Here is a 17335-nt window from a genome sequence, read left to right as displayed (position 1 = left end):
TTAGGGGCTGGGGGGCAGCGAAACGAATGCAACAAATATGACAGGACTTCTGATTTTATGTGAATTCTCTGTGGGCTGGATAAAGAACCGAGTTTGTCGGCTGTGGTGCCGAGGAGATACTTTGGCCAGCCTTGAGCTGGATCCGACCTCATTTGCACATGTAAGAACATCTCGATGTGAAGCGATTACGCACAGTGTAGGAAATGCACTTACCGGTAAATATTCACAACTTCTCTCACAGCCACAAAATAACAGTGGGCTTTCAAATAGGTCATCGGCTGAATTGGTAGGAGAAAAGATAAATAATGGTTCCTACTGGATGTAAAAATACCTTTAATAGGAAATCAGTAATGACCCAGAAAGGATTGTTTTTATGGAAACATAAGTTGTGGGTCCTGGTTAACCCTCCGTACAGTACATCTGGAAAGTCTTTTGTTGTACAGTGGTGCCTTCTCAAGATACATACATGCAGTCAGTCATCTGGCTGATTAGTTCCCTCCCGCCCCATGCAAACTTGAGAACTACATGGTGACGGGGAACTCAACTGACTTGATACACAGCAGTTTGTCAGAATGAACAACCAAAAAAGAAAAAAGCCTAAAACCTATTAAATGCCACTCGATTGAGGTTTGGTGTCAAGCCAAACAACCTAAGAGAATTACACATTGTGTATTTAAAGCAAGCAAAGAACTTGCCTTAAGATACCCTCCATTGACTGAATGGAAAACGCCATTACCGTGGTAACGATAAGCATCAACAACAGTCATAGTAATATAATCCTTCAAGCAATATATATTTAATCACAAACAGTGTTGCAACATGTAAAAAAAATAGCTAGCACAATACAGGCATCGATTCTGAATAGTGGTGACCACTTTGATTGTATGGCTATAATACTGCCCCCAGTGGCCATGGTGTGCACACCAAGAGGAGCAGCACAATGAATTGAAGCACAGAGTCATGACAAAAACTCAATACTTGACATTCTGTTTCATGATGCTAGTACGCTGTTTGACTTATAAAACGCTGCATACAAAATACTATTTTTTGGGGGGGGGGAGCGGGCTGGATGATTAATGGTAGTTCCATTCATTTAAATTGGCTAAAATTATAGGACTGTAGCAAGATAAGAGCATGTTCATGGTCATTCAACTTTGTCATATCTCAAGGCACCTTGGTACATCCTTATTACAAAATGGAAAAACGCGCTGTAATAACTCAGATGATTTGTTGAAATGTGACTGAGAATGTTGGTTTTCTTTTTATTTGAATAATTTCATTTAGTTTTTACCTAATCACAGGTTGATTCATGAAGTTTGAGCAGGAAAAAAATATGGTTAAAAAAAAAAAAGGATACAAAAGTAAAGCGCAATAAATGCACTGCACATCTTCATGAATATAATAATTAGCCTGTACCTCTTTTCCCCTTAAACGTAAATTCTTCAGCCTTAGCAAGGCACAATTGGATGAGGTTAATGCGGCCTCGAGGGCTCTTAACCTCACTATTCTCTGCACCGAGTCTCTCCTCAAACATTGGACTCTTGGCGGAGGCGCTTCATTCGCTGCATGTTGTCCTCTATGGCCGTGGGGTTGGTGATTTCCGCGGCGCAGCTGGCGGGAAACCAGCCTCTCTCACCGTCTCGCATCCGCTCCCCATAGCACCAGCCTGGCGGGAGCACGCAGTTTTTAGGAGAGGGGATGCCTCGCAGGGTCGCGACCCCCTTGCCCCGAAAAAGAAAAATGGAACCTCACCCTCCTCCTTCCTCTGGACAATGACAAGCTCAGCCTGCTGCAGGCCCACCTCATCAGGCTCCTTGGGTATGTAGGCTTTGGCGGCCTCGTACTGGGGCAGACCTAAAACACATTCCCAGAATGCATTGACTACTTTTATGTTAGGCCTGACCTATTCCAGCTGATATGGGGTGAAAGGATTCATGTGGTGAATCACAGTGCGGTGGCGCCCTCTAGCGGTACGTGAAAAGAATGGCATGAATACTTAAGTTCAGTTCAGTTGTATTTTAACTTTCATGCTCAACTGTTTGTGTTTCGGCATTTAGCCCATCCCCAAACAAGGCAGTTAGATTTAAGATACCGGTCTTAAAACTTGCCACCCAAACGTTACACAAGCACACATTTGATCCGAGGCGCAAATGAAGTGTTTTCAGAACAAACGGCCCCATCAGCGCACACCCAACTCAGAGCACATAAAACCTACAATGACGGTGCAGAAATAAGTCCCCGTGAATTTTGTCACGCTTTACCTTCTTTGCGGGAGAAAAGCTCTGTCTGCTTGTGTTCGGTGAGCGCGACGATCCAACGGGCACGGTCCACCCTTGGTAAAGTCATGCAGACAAAAACAAACAAACAAAAAAGGGACGATGAAAAGAAGAAAACTCCAATGCGGAGGTGGAAAATGAACCCGGACTGTACCACCGAACTGGGGACCCCCCCCCAAAAAAAAGAAGCCTTTTATGACCCGTATTTAAAGAGTAGAATGGGGCAGTGTTACGGTGCTGTATTCGTACTTGACGCGCGACATCATTGTCCACAGCAGGGGGAGCCAGACCCAAAATTCTCCAATCAACCTCCATGAAACAGACACTCATTGGGGCCACATGCGTCACCAAGTTATTCATTTAAAAATTTGGTGAGTTCATCGGCAACACCAGAGAGTCCTAACCATTATCCATTAGCATGATGCAGTACAGTTGTACGCTGCTTCAAAACCACAATCAGAATAAATACCAATGATTGGATACAATAAAGACAAATTTTGCCAGCGTCAAGCAAAACTGAACATCATCATTGTAAAACTGCGTATTTTACGTCACCATGAAATGTAGTTAGATCATTTAAAACCAAATATATGTCGATTGAGTTGAGTCAGTTTACAAAAAAAAAAAAATAATAATAATAAAGGTCGAAGTTTGTTTGTTGTAAGAACTGAATCATTTTGTTTTTGACAAGACTGGAGGAGGGTACCTGGATTCGGCCACTAGGGTGGTGCGCTCTGGCCGGCCCTCGCTGTTCTTGCTCATGAGCAGCTTGAAGGACAGATATTGGCTGGAGCTGTTCTTGGCGGGCGGCGACGCCTGACCATCAAATTCCTCGCTGACCTCCACCTCCACATGATCCAGGGTGGCGTAGTCCATCACCACAAAGCTCTCCTCGCTGAAGGAACACACACGCTTGTAAATACAGCTCACCTTAGTTCTTAGTAGGCTTCGTTAAACACTCCTTCGCCGTCTTCCCGTAGCATTAGCCACGCAGAGCATGTACTGGGCCACAACCATTTAGAAAAAAAAAAGGGCTCTCGTATCTGAGCAGACATTGTTTGGTTTCTCCCCACGTCAAAACACAAAGCTGACATTTCTCTCAGGCTGACCGGCTGAATGCAAAGTTGAAGAATGTCAAGTATGTTCCTCAGCCTGCTCAGTTCCCTGACTGGCAACAGTCTCACATTCTCCAGGAAATTACTGAAACAATCCAGATTATCCTGCGTTGGCCAGTCACTGTATCGACCTTTTTTTTTCTTTCTCCGCTTTACAAAATATACATAAGACCCTTATTATTAGTAAGAAGAGTCACCATTCCGATTGAGATCACGAACAGCTGCGTGCCAGCGTGGGTTTTCTCCGGTTTCTTCCCACATTCCAAAAACATGCATGGCAGGCTGATTGAACACTCTAAAGCGCAGATGGTTGTTTGTCTCCGTGTGCCCTCCGATTGGCTGGCAAACGGTTCAGGGTGGCCCCCGCCTACCGCCCGAAGACAGCTAGGATAAGCTACAGCCCCCCCAAGATCCTTGTGAGGATAAAGTGGATCAGAAAATGAATGGACGGATGGATAAATTGGTTCCACAAGAAGCCCACTTGCAACGCGTCCAAGTGACGTTGTTTTTGCTCGTATTGTTCGAGTTGCAACGGCGTTAAAATAGTAACTGACCTTTTCTTCTTGGTGACAATGAGGACGTCATTGAAGAGAAACAGGTAGTTGCTCCTGTTGCTGAACGCTCTCCAGATGCTGAGCTCTTCAGCACAGACGGCCAGCTCGCCACGTTTCTTCAGCCAACGTGACGACGACACCAGCGGAAATGGCTGCGGCGACACGTAGGGCATTTGTGGCAAAGGTGTGCTCGCTTTGCTTACACTCACACGCTACTTCGTGGCCGCAAATTAAAAAAACATTCCGTGCGCATTTTTGCGGCCACAATTGAATTTCCCTGCCAATGTGTCAGAGGAATCTATGAGCAAAATTGTATCATGTTTAAAGTTTCATTTAATCTGGGCACATCTAAACGTTTGGGTGCGTATCCAGCACCCCCAAATTCCTGTGCACAAAGCCGGAGGGCTGTTGAAGTCCACAATTAGCACGTCAATACAGGTGGGCGATCACGGGGGAGAGGGCGAAACTCGGTCACAAAAGGGGAATGAATAATTCGGGAACAGCGGTTGAGCAACAAAAGACGAGTTGAGAACACCCGTCGCGCCCAGACGACATTGACCATCCGCAAAGTCTACAACATGCTAATTCGATGTAGACCAGCCAGAAAAGGCGCCAATGTACTGGTGGTTCAAGTTTGAAAAACAGGTAACCAATCACTACCGAGGGGCCGGACCGGGGGTGCGGCATGCAAATATCGGGGGCAGTGTTTTCCTTGTATGTTACAATAAAAGCCTGAATTGGCGGGAAGGGAGCTCGAGTGTGATCGCGGAGCAACTAACCGTCGTTCGCTCTCAGAGATCCGCTTCCGCCGATATTGAAGATAATTTTCCTGTGTGCCGAGTCATTTCTTTAACTTTGTCCGAGAAAATCTCTGACACAATGTCATGTCATGTCAATATGATTGGCTGCCTCCAGAGTTCAGTAAATGCGCCGCCGCTTTGAAGTTACCAGCCTCATATAAACTTTTTTTTTTTTAAACATTAGTCCATGCCTAGTTGAGTGGTTTAATTTTGATCTGCAGTTTTCTGACATATGTGACCGAGACAGAGAGGACTTGAAAGTCCCAAAACAACCAGACCAACCTTGATTTTCCCGAACTCCATCTGTTTCTGAATGGTGTACATCTGTTCCGTCCTCTCCATCCGCCGCGCACCGTCATTGCAGCTGCTGACCAGCTGTCGAATGGTGCAACCAGGAGGAAAACAATCAGATTGCCAGGCTGCAAAAAAAAAAAAATGCAGTCGGCGCGCACGGCGAACCTTTCTACCTTGCTGATGGCATGCAGCGCCCAGACGGCCGCAAAGTACTCGGCGGTCTTGTCAGGGGTCTTCTGGCAGATTGTCTTTGTGAGGGAATCCACCATAGACACACACACAATAAATAACTAAATACATTCTTATATATGTATATTATATGTAGTTCAAGGAAATAAAAGCAATGGTGAGCAATGACATCTCGGGATTGCTAGATGAGCATCAGTTCAGGTATTGTACAGTACAATACATATTGTACTGTATATTTCAATGACATTTGTGAATTGCTCGCCTCATGACTCCAAAATGACTTGATTGAAAAGATTACGATGACGATCTTTTGTAATTGGCAAAGTTTTGTCAACGTAAAGGTCATACTAACATCCAGTAGCAGTGGCAGCCTGGTCACCCGTTGCATGGGAAGGATGAGAAACGAGATCATCGGGAGGCCTCCGCAGTCGCCGCTGCCTTCAATTTGCTTCAGGGTGTCCTTGAACGCACCATTGGTGCTTCTAAGAAAGATGGCCAAGAAAGACGCTTTTCGGTCATTTATTTACGTGAGGCCGTTGCTGAGAGAAGTCAGACTTTGGTGGCCCACTCACAGGAGCTTCTGCAGTGTCCTCTGCTGAAAGGTCTCGTTGGAGCAGTAGACGATGTACGGCTCAAAGTGGTGGGCGGCGTGGTTCTGAACAATATCGCTAATGTCCCGGATCACTGGGTTGTCATTGTGACGCCGCTCAAGATCCTCAAAAAAGCTGGGGGGTGGGGGGGGGGGAGAGAAAAAGAGAGGGGGCTTAGAATGATTGTAATCCTGACTCATAAAATGCCAACAAAAAACTTTGTATCATTTTTTTTGCGAAGATGAGTTGTGCGGCTTCTTGTGATGTGTGTACCTTGTCCACTGGGGGCAGTATGGTACAGCCGCACAGATATACACTAAACTGTCACAACAGCTCATAATAATTGTTTTTTTTTTTTTGGGCGAGGAAAAAGAATATTTTCTTGGATCTAATGCCACATCGTCCGTCTACATGTGTTGCCGCACCATCCATCCATCCGTACGTTCTCTGAACCGCTTATCCAAATGAGGATCGCCGGTGTGGCTTTCTTAGCTGTCATTGGGGGAGCACACCCTGACGTGCTTGCCAGTCAATCACAGGTGTTGCTGCACCATTTTTTTTCAAATATCCATTGCTTGAATAATGATAATGCTGCCACATCGATGCTAATTTTAGCCCACTTATGGCATTTTGGATTATGTGTTACCAGGAAGGTAGTGCATCTCAAATGTAATTCCTATCGTTATTATTGTAAACATTAAGGGACCCGCCCAAAATTATTTTTTCATTATATATTGTTTTTAAAAACTCACCTACAGTATTTGTATTTTTGGTGAAAGAGCACTGACAAATAAAGTGTTGGTTTGGCGCCTTTTAATATTCAGGAACTGCATGCAGAGGAGTTGAGAACCTTCAATGTAGTGCTTGGCCACAATCTTGGCGGATTGCATTTCAGCTGTTTCTTTCAAAGAAACATATCACAGTCAACATCTATTTTGTTAAAATGGGAAATTGAATCCATCTTAAGTGTATTCCTGATGAACGCAATAAACACGACTTTCGGCCACACCCTTGCAGAGAGCATATTTACACCAAAAAAAAAGAAAAGGTCAAATGACACCATGCAGGCCGGGAAGAAGGGACACAACACATATTGATACAAATGTGAATCATTATTTGTTCTTGTATCTGCTCTTTCATCACACTTCCTCTCCTATTGGCTCAAAACATTCAAAGTCCATCGAATTGAAGCATTTGTTGACACGTTCTGCAATGCAGCACATTATCATTTCAAAAGCCCCGAAATACCACGCAGAGCAGTGAGGCTGCAAAACCTGTTTGCCAAGCGTGTTTTAACATGTTGATGGGGCCGACAAGAAACTTAACCCGTGCTTTTGGGGGAGGGGGGGGGGTGGCCTGACATTTTTCATTCATTTCAAAAACTGCAACTGCATATAGCAGTCAATGTACGGAAGAAATCAAAGCCCACAGAAGAATGTAACAGCATGAGTATGTATTGTGCCCACCGTTTGCTGACTTGATGAATAACCGAGATGTTGGAGAAGAGGTGATGGTGCTCTGTGGCCGTCATGGTTTTCCTCAGCGGTTCACTCTCCTTAAAATGTCGCACCAGGATGCCCAGGCTGTGTAAGTATGAGTGCTCCGATGTGATTATTTCAAAGATTGCCTGTCAAACGTGTTAAAAAACAAACAAAAACAAACAAACAAACAAAAAACAATCAGTATCAACAACAGCAGTTTCAATGAAAGCAGTCAAAACTGGGAGCAAATCATACGGGTGAGATTGTAACACTGATTTCTTTGTGCTGCTGAACATGAGCCAAAAGCAAATCTGAAGTTTCTGAAGAAAAGGGCAGTGCCGTGGAAACTGAGCTGAATTTGAAGCCATACAATCGACACCCACAAGGTAACTTTGGGCATAAAAGTGGGAATTGCCCACGTGGCAGACAGCCCGGCTGGGTGTGCCTTTACTCAGGCAGTAGAGTGCAAACAGGGTGGACCTTTGCTCTTGACACAAAACAAAAGCAAAGCCAAAAAAAGGGACCATGAATTCTCCGCTAGACTACTTTACACACATTGTCAACATTTTCACATTTGTACATCGTCAAGGGTTTAAATCGGATGTCGGCCTGATTTGAAATGTCTATGGACATTTTACTTGTGAGGTAACGCTCTCGTCAATAATCTGAAATAAATAAATGAATAAATAACACCCACACGTTTGGACTGACCAATAGTATAACATTTTTGAAAAAATATGAAATTCATCCAACTGTGAATTATGGGGTCACACCTAGGGACAATTTAGAGCAGGGGTGTCAAACTCCTTTTTGTCGAGGGCCAGATTTTAGTTACCGTTTCCCTTGGAGGGTTGTTATGACTGAAGCCACATAAAAAAAGTCAATAATAATGGTTTATTCAACTATTGTTTAAGTTACTGTAATGACGGGGTTTGGTCGCAAGAAAATGCTTACAATGTGTCACTGATTTATTACATGTGAAAATGTGAAATTCTGGTACACATTTTAGCAAGCATCATGGAAGTTGCCATCTTTGATTTGCTTTCACGGCCACTAAATTGATGTGGCGGGGCCACATCTGGCCCCCGGGCCTTGAGTTTGACACCTGTGATTTAGAGTGTTCAATCAGCCTGCCACGCATGTTTTTGGAATGTGGGAGGAAACCGGGGTGCCCGGAGAAAACCCACGTGAGCACGGGGAGAACATGCAAACTCAACACAGGTAGGGCGGAGCCGGAATCAAACCCACGACCTCTGCACTGTGAGGTCGACGCAATAACCACTCGATCACCGACGCGCCTGTGTGTGTGTGTGTGCGTATTATATATAAATAAATGATAAATAAATACCTACCTCTTGCCTTTTCCTCTCTTGAGGTGAGATCATGCTCAGTATGCCGGTTTCCTTCACCTTCACGAAGCAAGAGAACAATTTTATTTCAACGCGATTGTCGGGTATCTGACAAATACGTATGTCCAAATCATGTTTGCAATCCCAATTCCCTCCCCCCCTTTTCCAATTATCATCATCATCATGATCGCGTCTGAGCAACGGGTGTGCTTACCTGTGGCAACTGGCTCCAGGTGAGCTGCGCCGGCCTGTAGCTCTTGACCACGATGCTCTGATCCTCGACCGGCGCTTCCACCACCACAAAATCGTCCAGCAGCTCATCCTGGTTGGTGGAGTGCAAACCCCGCTCTCGGATCTCCTGGTAGAGGCGCGGCGTTGCTGGGGCGCAAACCCACAAATTAATCATTTTGGGGGGGGGGGGGGGGTTCTTCAGTCTGGAAAAGTTTGCGTGTCGACAACGTGGCCGTATTATTGAGTGGAGCAAATATGGAGAGAAGATGAATGACCGCAGATCACCTCTGCATGTAAAAACACGGTGTTTGTGACTTTAGAATCGTGGATAAATGATCGGGACAGCCGTTTTCTTCTCGTCCACACACGGTGACGAGCGGCTGAATGGCTGAGGCTGCAGGATTTTTACAATTCAATAATCAGGCCGCAACAATGTCACATTCAGTGCGCAGAGCGAGTTCAAGCCATCCCTTTTTTGGAAGAGAGCTGGAACCTGACGAGACTTTTGCGTCCACAATCTCAACCCGGGGCTTCTGCAAGATTTCATGCGGCACCGTTTCCAACCTTCTACCATATCGACAAACATCAGATCGTTGGGAGTGTTTTGGCCACTTTTTGGGACGCGGAGAGGGACTCGTTCATACCGTCTTTGAATGATCCGCGCTGGTTACGGTTCCTCTTTCTCCCCAGAGTTCGCTGGAAGGACAACAACAGAAGAATTTGTCACTGAGGAACGTAGATCATTTTTTCCCCCCCGTTCACTTCACCCTGATAGCTCGCTTCATATCTTGTTCCACTTCCATTTACTTCATTTCAGTACAATCTACAAGGGGTGCCCAAACGTTTTGGACCGGAGATCGACTTTTCGATCAACCAACCTCCCAAGATCGACCTGTTACATACAAACGCACGCCATGATAAACAAAAGCCTGACACGGAGGTATGCGACGCACTTTTGCAGCCTGTTAACTATCGTAGCTCCCACGTACTGTTTTTAAGTGCTTCCCCCGGCCCATTCTTTGCCCGTACCCTCGGTGAATTGCACACCAAACAAACTCTGAATGAGAAAAATTATAACAATAAAAGATATAGCGCAACGGCTCCGATCGCAAGCTGCGACAGCTAACAACTTCCGGTGACGTAGGTCACGCGCCACCGTAGGTTAAAGATTTACCTGCTTTATTTTATTTTATTTTTTCAATACCTTTTTGTGAAAATGAGACTGATAGGTTGATTAGCGTGCAGTGTACATTAACACAAAAAATATATTTCTAACAGGCACACCAATAGTTTTTTTTTCTCCTCTACACCCCTCGCGATCGACTTGGGACCAGTCTGCGATCTACCGGTCGATCGCAATCGACATAATGGGCACCCCTGTAGTAGACGCTTAAATGAGGACTTCCTCTAAAGAGGCCCTCATGCGGAAGATTGCGCATCATCTCCATGACTAACAGAGAGCATGACCGAGGCTAAATCCCAGTTTCCGCCAAACAGTACCGTAAAGTTCAAGTGTTTCTATTTGGGTACTAGAATAACTGATTGGTAAGACATGAAACACTTGTTGGTTCCGTATTGTTGCGGGCCCCAGTCGCTGTTGTGTAAAAACTGTTGTCGCAGCTCCGTCGTTTGTGAAATGGTCGAGAGGGAATCATCACCAGTCAAAACATTTCTTTGAAATAACATCGATTCTGAATCAGATTGTGTTGGTGGAATAAATTGTTTGGTGGGCGTCCCCCTGGCATTTACGTCGTCATCGATACAAGCCACAATAGGGGATTTTCATACTGCTTGGTGGAATTGTGTCATAACAAGGGTGAGAGATGATAATAGTGTCCAAACGATTCAACAAACAAGTCAACCTTTTGCCAGCTACCTGTTGTCCATAATGCGTCTGCGACGGAGCCGTTTGGAATTTCACCAAATTCCGATGCCAGACAACTAAAACGAATACCCACAAAGAGTTTCTCCGCTCATGACTCGTAAGCTAGGCTGCAGTTTACACCGTCTGAGACATTACGACACATCCAAAAGGTAAGCCGAGCTGCGTTGTGTTTCTTTGTCTGCCGACAGAGTTAGCGTCTATTAAACGTCACGTACGCCGACGTTCGGTGAAGTGGTCGCCGTGGTGGGGGAGCGTTTGTGTTTGGCGACCTGTAATGAAAAATATACGTCTTCGTGGGGGCTCGCCTGCGCTCACTTTTTAGACGAGTAGCTACCCGCAGTCGTCACGGTCATGAAAGTCATAGATTCTGTACCGGGGTTGGAGAGTGGCTGTAGTGTGCAGTTAATCGTAGTTATTCAAATTAATCAATGACAGTGTTTGCATCATCCAAATCCTCACCAAAAGCAAACGCATTCTTGCTTGGCCGCCTTTGAGTCAACTAGCCACACAGTTTTGTTAAGACCGCTTTTGTGGTTCCTATTGACTATTGTTACTACTTAACTTAAAGTTAGTGGTGGCGATTAGCAGTTTCTGCTACAATATGACTTGAGCCTTGTCAGCTTACATTTAGCCAAAAGAAAACGGGCTACAGCGTACCATCAAAGTCAAGGCTCGCGGGCCAGATCTGGCCCGCCACATCATTTTATGTGGCCCGCGAAAGCAAATCAAACATGACAACTTCCATGATGCTTGCTAAAATATATACCAAAATTTCAAACTCTCATATGTCATAAATAAGAGCGACATTGTAAGCATTTTCTTGTTGCCAAATACCTCATTACACCAACATAAACAATAGCTGAATCAACCATTATTCTTGACTTCTTCATATGATTTCAGTCAGAATGGCCCTCCAAGGGAAATGGTCACGAAAATGTGGCCCGTTACGAAAATTGTTTTGACCCCCCCTGGGCTACAGCAACCTCTACCTTCCTCACGGGGCTGCGAGCTGAACCTGGACTGGATCCTCTGCCTTCTTTCACGGGTTTTAGTGCATTGACAGCCCCTTTTCCCCTCGCCATGGCCTCAATGTCCAAACTGGTCACCGCTGCTCTGTAGGACTTGTTCCTGCGGTTCCTCCTCAAGGCGAAGCCGTCTCCATCGCTGTCATAGTCCTCCCAGCTCACATCAGGCCCCTGAGCTGAGTGTCGGATGCGGGATCCATGACTGGAATTCTCCAGTCCCACGGGGAAGGTCACCACTGTGGTGTGGTGGCGGTTTTTGGGCCGGCTGGCCACGGCTAGATTCTTGGGGATGATCTGCTGGGTGCCGAGCTTCAGCGCCGCTGCACTTTGGGTGCTCAAAATCAGTTGCTGCGGCACCACCAGCCTGTCAACTTCACCCTCTTGGACCGTGCGTGCCTCCGCCTGGACGGTCGGGGAGCTTTGTGACTGGTAGCATTCATCGCTGGGTTCAGATATATGCAGCTCTGTGGAAAAGCGGCTCTCCAGAATTAGAGGGGACCGATCACCCGCATGGCCCTCTGACTGGGTGCGAGACATGGCGTCCTGCCTCGGTCACCTTGACCCAGTCCACTGACCCCCCTCAGCAGCTACAACATTTGAGGGCTCTGTGGAAGAGTAGAAAAAAATGAGAGCATGTTTACGGATCCCCACAAATAGACGTTAGCATTATTCATTGGAAATGAGCAGGAGGGATCACATCAGAATCCTAAGAGTGCAAGGCCCTCAAACGCCACGAGTGACCCATAGTGGGCCTTTCAGAGCCTCCCACTGAGAACACATCAAATAATACTGAGTCAGTTCTTGAACTAACATCAAGGCACTGCCACACGCAAGCAGAGATGCTCCAGTAAATCCACTAAAAACAACACGCACTACCTTTGATACTTTAAAAGGTTGTCCAAATCATTCAATTGTCAGACTCACAACAGTAAATATTCTCTGACTTCTGTAGTCCTCCACGGAAGCAGATTTGTGTTGAATCAAAACACAAACAGTTGCAAACATCTGCTTTTACTTTAGAAGACAGTGATCAACATTTTTGCCTCTCTTCTCACATTACGTACCAACCAGAAACTGAATCTTAATTGATGTACATTTTCTGCGCTGTCAATTTGAAACAATGTACTGTTTTTGAATATAGGGATAGAAATGACTAATTGCGAAAATTATCAACAGATTATTATCTAGAGTGGGCGGCTCGGTGGTCAACTGATTAGCATGTTCGCCTCATTGCAAAGAGGTCGTGAGTTTGATTCGGGCTTTGGCCTTCCTGCGTAGAGTTTGCATGTTCTCAGGTTTAACAAAACACTCAAAATTGTCCCTTGGTGTGATTGTGAGCGCGAATGCTTGTTTGTCGATATGTGTGCCCTGTGATTGGCTGGCAACCGGTTCAGGGTGTACCCCGCCTACTGCCCGAAAGACAGCTGGGATAAACTCCAACATGCCCGCGACCCTTGTGAGGATGAACGAATAAGAAAAGGAAAATTATACAGAGTCATGATAGAGAGTGTCTCTCCTGCCAAAGAGGAACTCACCTTTGAATTGGTCATTATTCATGTATTTCGTTTTAAACGACGTGTTTATTGACATAGTCACAAGTCTAATCAATTGAATTACAGAGAGTAATGTTGCATTACAGATATTTTGATGACATATAAGAAAAGACAAATGGAGAAAAAAAGGACTACAACGCCTATCAAAGAGTGAGTACAGTACATTTTTTTGGCCATCCTTTACATACAATTGATTTTTTCATTTCACATTAACTAGTTATTTTTTGCAATGCTAGAACTTCAAAGGCCCGCTTAAAGTGTAGCGCTAACATTTAACGCTTGCTCAGTACATATCTATGCAAAACTATTCAAGCATTTGAACCCGCTCATGCCATATGCAAAACGTGCATGGGTTTACATATTTAATCCTCAGACACGATTATTTCAACTACGAGCTTGTCCACTGTCTCCACACAGTTGCAGTCCCAATCTTTAAAAGACGCTTCAGGGTGGGAGAAAAAAAAATGTCGGTCTCACATTCCCATGGTTGTTTTTATGGCAAGGTGACACGCAACAGAGCAAGCAAGCGAGGCTGCAACACGTCACAGCTGCCTTACCTGAGCGTGGTGAACTTCGAAAATTCCCAACTATCGGCAAAAAAAAAAAAAAGAGAGAGAAAGAGTAAGACTTCAATTGCGTCTGCTGCTAGGTCGATGCAATCGTGTCACATATTTGTGCTCAAAGGGCCACTTCCTGCTTTGGTGTCTCCGTGGTGACGTCACCGGCACAGGTGAGCGCCAGCTCGTCACAGAAAGTACACATCGACCACTTTTTTCAAACCGTTTTCACCCTTTGAAAATAAACGTTACACTTCATTTGGATTTATTTATATTTATATATAAAGTAGTCTATACATGTATATGTGGAGAGCATTTAATCGTTTTGCAAGTATAACTCGGGTCATTTTACGCTGTTTTGTTTACTTTTACTGTTCCTCAGATTTATTCGTTGGGTTTGCAACTTCCAACAGGTTGTGAGCGCATTCTAGTGGCCATTAGTTTTTACTACAACGCAATAAAAACGCACTCAAACATCATCATTGCATTCTACATGAAGGTGACCGCAAACTAACTATCTATCTATCTATCTATCTAAAGCGTGTGGTTTGCGTTAGAATTTTTAACGTTGAAGGTTTAGCTGGGGAAAACAACATCAACAACACTAAATATACAAAACTGAACTGCATTTGAGTCACACGTGATGTTAACTTGACAAATGTCAATGAATATATAATTACAACATATGCTTTTCCTTAGGAGGTTTCAGCAACCCTTTTTTTTGCCTTATAAATTCCATTTAAAACAGCTCAACTATTCACCTATTTCCTGTCCTTTGTGTCAACAAAAGCAAAGCCTGACCCGTTTTTGTATTTCCTTTTATTTTTAACAATCTGAAAACATAATCATGCTTGCATTCGCCAACATTCTACCCAATCAAGGCTGAGATCCATCAGTATGCAAACACCGACCTTATCATGATCAGAGGGGGTGACTATGTACAGGGTTTATATGTATATAAAAAAAAATTCAAAGGGCGATTAAATCATTTTAAATTTCAACATCATATGGCAGCTGATGAAAGTCAGTAATTATTTCCAAATGATGATGCCGCGAGATGTGCATTGCAGGCTTCATTAAATGATTAGCTGTTGTAAACATTTGTATGATATCATTTTTCAAATGTGCTATCTAACATTTTTAAAATCCTCTTACTGTACATGTAGAGTATATATTATACGCCTGCATATTAATGATAGCTTCATGATGTTCTTACGTGTCATCTTCATTCTCCAATAATATATTCAACAGACTTTCACATTTACTGTAATGACATTTTCTAGCCACAGAAAGGACATTTTATTTATATTTTAGATGCATTCACAAAATGATGATAATAATCATCGAGGCATTGATTAATATTATACCCAGCGCATGTTGACAAACGGTTTGCCGTAAAAATTAACTGGACCTTTTCCAAACAGCCCCCAGTGTTTTAGTTATATCACAATACAAACATGCACACAACATTCATGATCACCATAGCGTTAACACAAATAGAAAAAAAAGAATTACGATTAATGTAGCCTTTAATTTTTCCACTGCTGACATAGAAAATGAACAAGTGCTGATAATATAAACATAAATTCGATTTTCCTCAACTGTTCACACCCAGTAAAATGTAAGTTTAGGTCAAAGGGGATTGTTTTGAAAAGAAGAAGAAAGATTTGTTTCTTGGAAGAATGACAATTCTGGCTGCAAAGTAAAGAATGCGCTTCTATGAGCGCGATACAAAATTGTCTTCATGACGCAGTTTCGTTGATTAGTATGTCAGTAGTGTTACATAATGGCGAGTGCGGGGACTGTACAAAACAGACGGCTCGTAACCCCTTTCCCGTGGCAACAATGCTAGCAAATAGCCCCTTTATTTGTCACTCATCGATTGTATGAGAAAGCAAAACACATTGAATTTGTGGGAAAGCGAACAGGTCTGAATGAAGGACGGACACACACATGCGCACACGCACACACGCACGCACGCACGCACACACGCACACACACACACACACACACACACACACACACACACACACACACACACACACACACACACACACACACACACACACACACACACAGTTCAAAGAAAAGGTCTCAGGTGAGGGCAATCTGTGCATGCCGGAGCTATACTAATGCTGAAAGTTTGTCTCCATGAGACTTTCAACAGGACTGAGGAGACTCGCCTGCATCGGTTCTGTGGCTGGACATTGCGCAACAAAGATGGGAGCTCTCTCCCGCTGAGGGCATAAACAAACATCAGGGAGAGAAAAGCAATCAGTGAAGGCCTTGGGAGTTGCGGGTGGGTTGATGATGGGAAGGACCCCATGAGCGGACGTGAAAGAGGGAAGGCCAGGTCACTGTTTGGCTATGTCCCCTTTCTTCAGGATGATCTGGCGTTGCCAAGGGGCGAGCTTGGTCTCGTCGTAACCCAGGATCCTTAGTCGCTCCAACTCTGTTTTCTCCTCTACCTCTTTGGCCTGTTTGGCCTCCTCCTCTGCTTTCCTAAATGGATTCAGGAGGACAAAGATTGAATTTGTTTAAAAACACACACACACACACATAATTTCTTTCTAATATTTGTATTATTATGATTTTATTTTTTAAAACAACAGAGGACACGTAAATACTTTATGAACTATTCTATGTACTATTTACATAGACGCAAGACAACTGCGACAAACGCATACGCGACTGAATCCCATTAATCTACTGTCATTTTCAAAGTCTGGGATGTGTTCACTAGTGGTACGCGGGCTCTCTCTAGCGGTAATGAAAGCCTGATTTCAATGGTAACATTTTGCATATCCTGTAATGTTACAGTGGCTCAAACATTTTTTAATCCAGTTCAGTTCGTTCGTCAAGTACGGTTCATCATACATTTCAAGATGATTCACATGATCATGTGTGTTTGTATAGAAATCGTATTTTTTTTTCCTTACCTCTTCTGCTCCCTGTCACACCAGGAGGGCATAAGCACAAGAGGAAAGGGTGTAAATATCAAAAAAGAATTTACAGGGTGACAAATAGTACAACCGGCATACATTTCGACTTCATAATCGGGTGGCATACACAATAAAAATTTCAAATTGATGGAATCTGTTTCATGTACAGCGATACTGATAGAAGTCTTGAAGTATGGTTGACACCGTGTTCCAAATTATTATGCAAATGTACGAGAGAATAAACTCTTCAAGTGACAACAGTATTTTTTCAAAAATTTTAAACGTAGTTTTTGCTAATATCAATCAAACTTTATTTAAATAGCACTTTTCATCCATAAAAAAAATGCAACTCAAAGTGCTGTACAGTTAAAACTATTTAAACTCACAACATAAAAGAGGAGCCCCCCCTCCTCCCAACATACCCAAATATATACCCCCCATGAGGAAACACTGGCTCTTAAAAAAATAAAAATAAAAAAGCACCATTCCAAATG

The 17335-nt window shown here is 43.9% G+C and overlaps 2 protein-coding genes across 5 annotated transcripts in view; both read right to left on the bottom strand.

The window, feature by feature from the left end:
• Nucleotides 1-316: 316 nt before the first annotated feature.
• On the bottom strand, nucleotides 317-14053 carry arhgef16 (Rho guanine nucleotide exchange factor (GEF) 16). The gene is made up of 15 exons (XM_086110334.1): nucleotides 13900-14053; nucleotides 11754-12394; nucleotides 9524-9575; nucleotides 8863-9026; nucleotides 8652-8708; nucleotides 7285-7445; nucleotides 5801-5953; nucleotides 5581-5710; nucleotides 5213-5287; nucleotides 5028-5120; nucleotides 3946-4097; nucleotides 2983-3171; nucleotides 2262-2332; nucleotides 1753-1854; nucleotides 317-1666 (listed from the first exon to the last, which is right to left on the bottom strand). Exons 2-15 carry the CDS (start codon nucleotides 12324-12326, stop codon nucleotides 1527-1529), a joined length of 2112 nt encoding a protein of 703 aa, XP_085966460.1. The 5' UTR covers nucleotides 12327-12394; nucleotides 13900-14053; the 3' UTR covers nucleotides 317-1526.
• A 647-nt stretch (nucleotides 14054-14700) lies between these two features.
• Nucleotides 14701-17335, bottom strand: part of espn (espin) — a 37197-nt gene continuing 34562 nt past the window's right edge. For all 4 annotated transcript variants that reach the window (XM_086110326.1, XM_086110331.1, XM_086110330.1 and 1 more), the window contains 2 exons: nucleotides 16839-16860; nucleotides 14701-16401 (listed from right to left, as the gene is read on the bottom strand). In XM_086110326.1, the coding sequence (XP_085966452.1) occupies nucleotides 16254-16401; nucleotides 16839-16860 (170 nt within the window). In that variant the 3' untranslated portion in view covers nucleotides 14701-16253. The remainder of the gene's footprint in view (nucleotides 16402-16838; nucleotides 16861-17335) is intronic.

The sequence above is a fragment of the Hippocampus guttulatus genome, chromosome 1, assembly GCF_054856545.1.
Source record: "Hippocampus guttulatus isolate MCC_2025c chromosome 1, RoL_Hgut_1.0, whole genome shotgun sequence".
Classification (NCBI taxonomy): Eukaryota; Metazoa; Chordata; class Actinopteri; order Syngnathiformes; family Syngnathidae; genus Hippocampus; species Hippocampus guttulatus.
This window is presented reverse-complemented; position numbering and strand designations above follow the sequence as displayed.

Excerpts from the sequence above, each read along its gene's own strand:
- arhgef16 (XM_086110334.1), bottom strand. The coding sequence starts at position 12,326 with ATGTCTCGCACCCAGTCAGAGGGCCATGCGGGTGATCGGTCCCCTCTA. Across the intron at positions 5,711-5,800 it reads AGGACACTGCAGAAGCTCCT|AAGCACCAATGGTGCGTTCA; the intron begins GTGAGTGGGCCA and ends CATCTTTCTTAG. Across the intron at positions 4,098-5,027 it reads TGGAGTTCGGGAAAATCAAG|CCATTTCCGCTGGTGTCGTC; the intron begins GTTGGTCTGGTT and ends GTGTCGCCGCAG.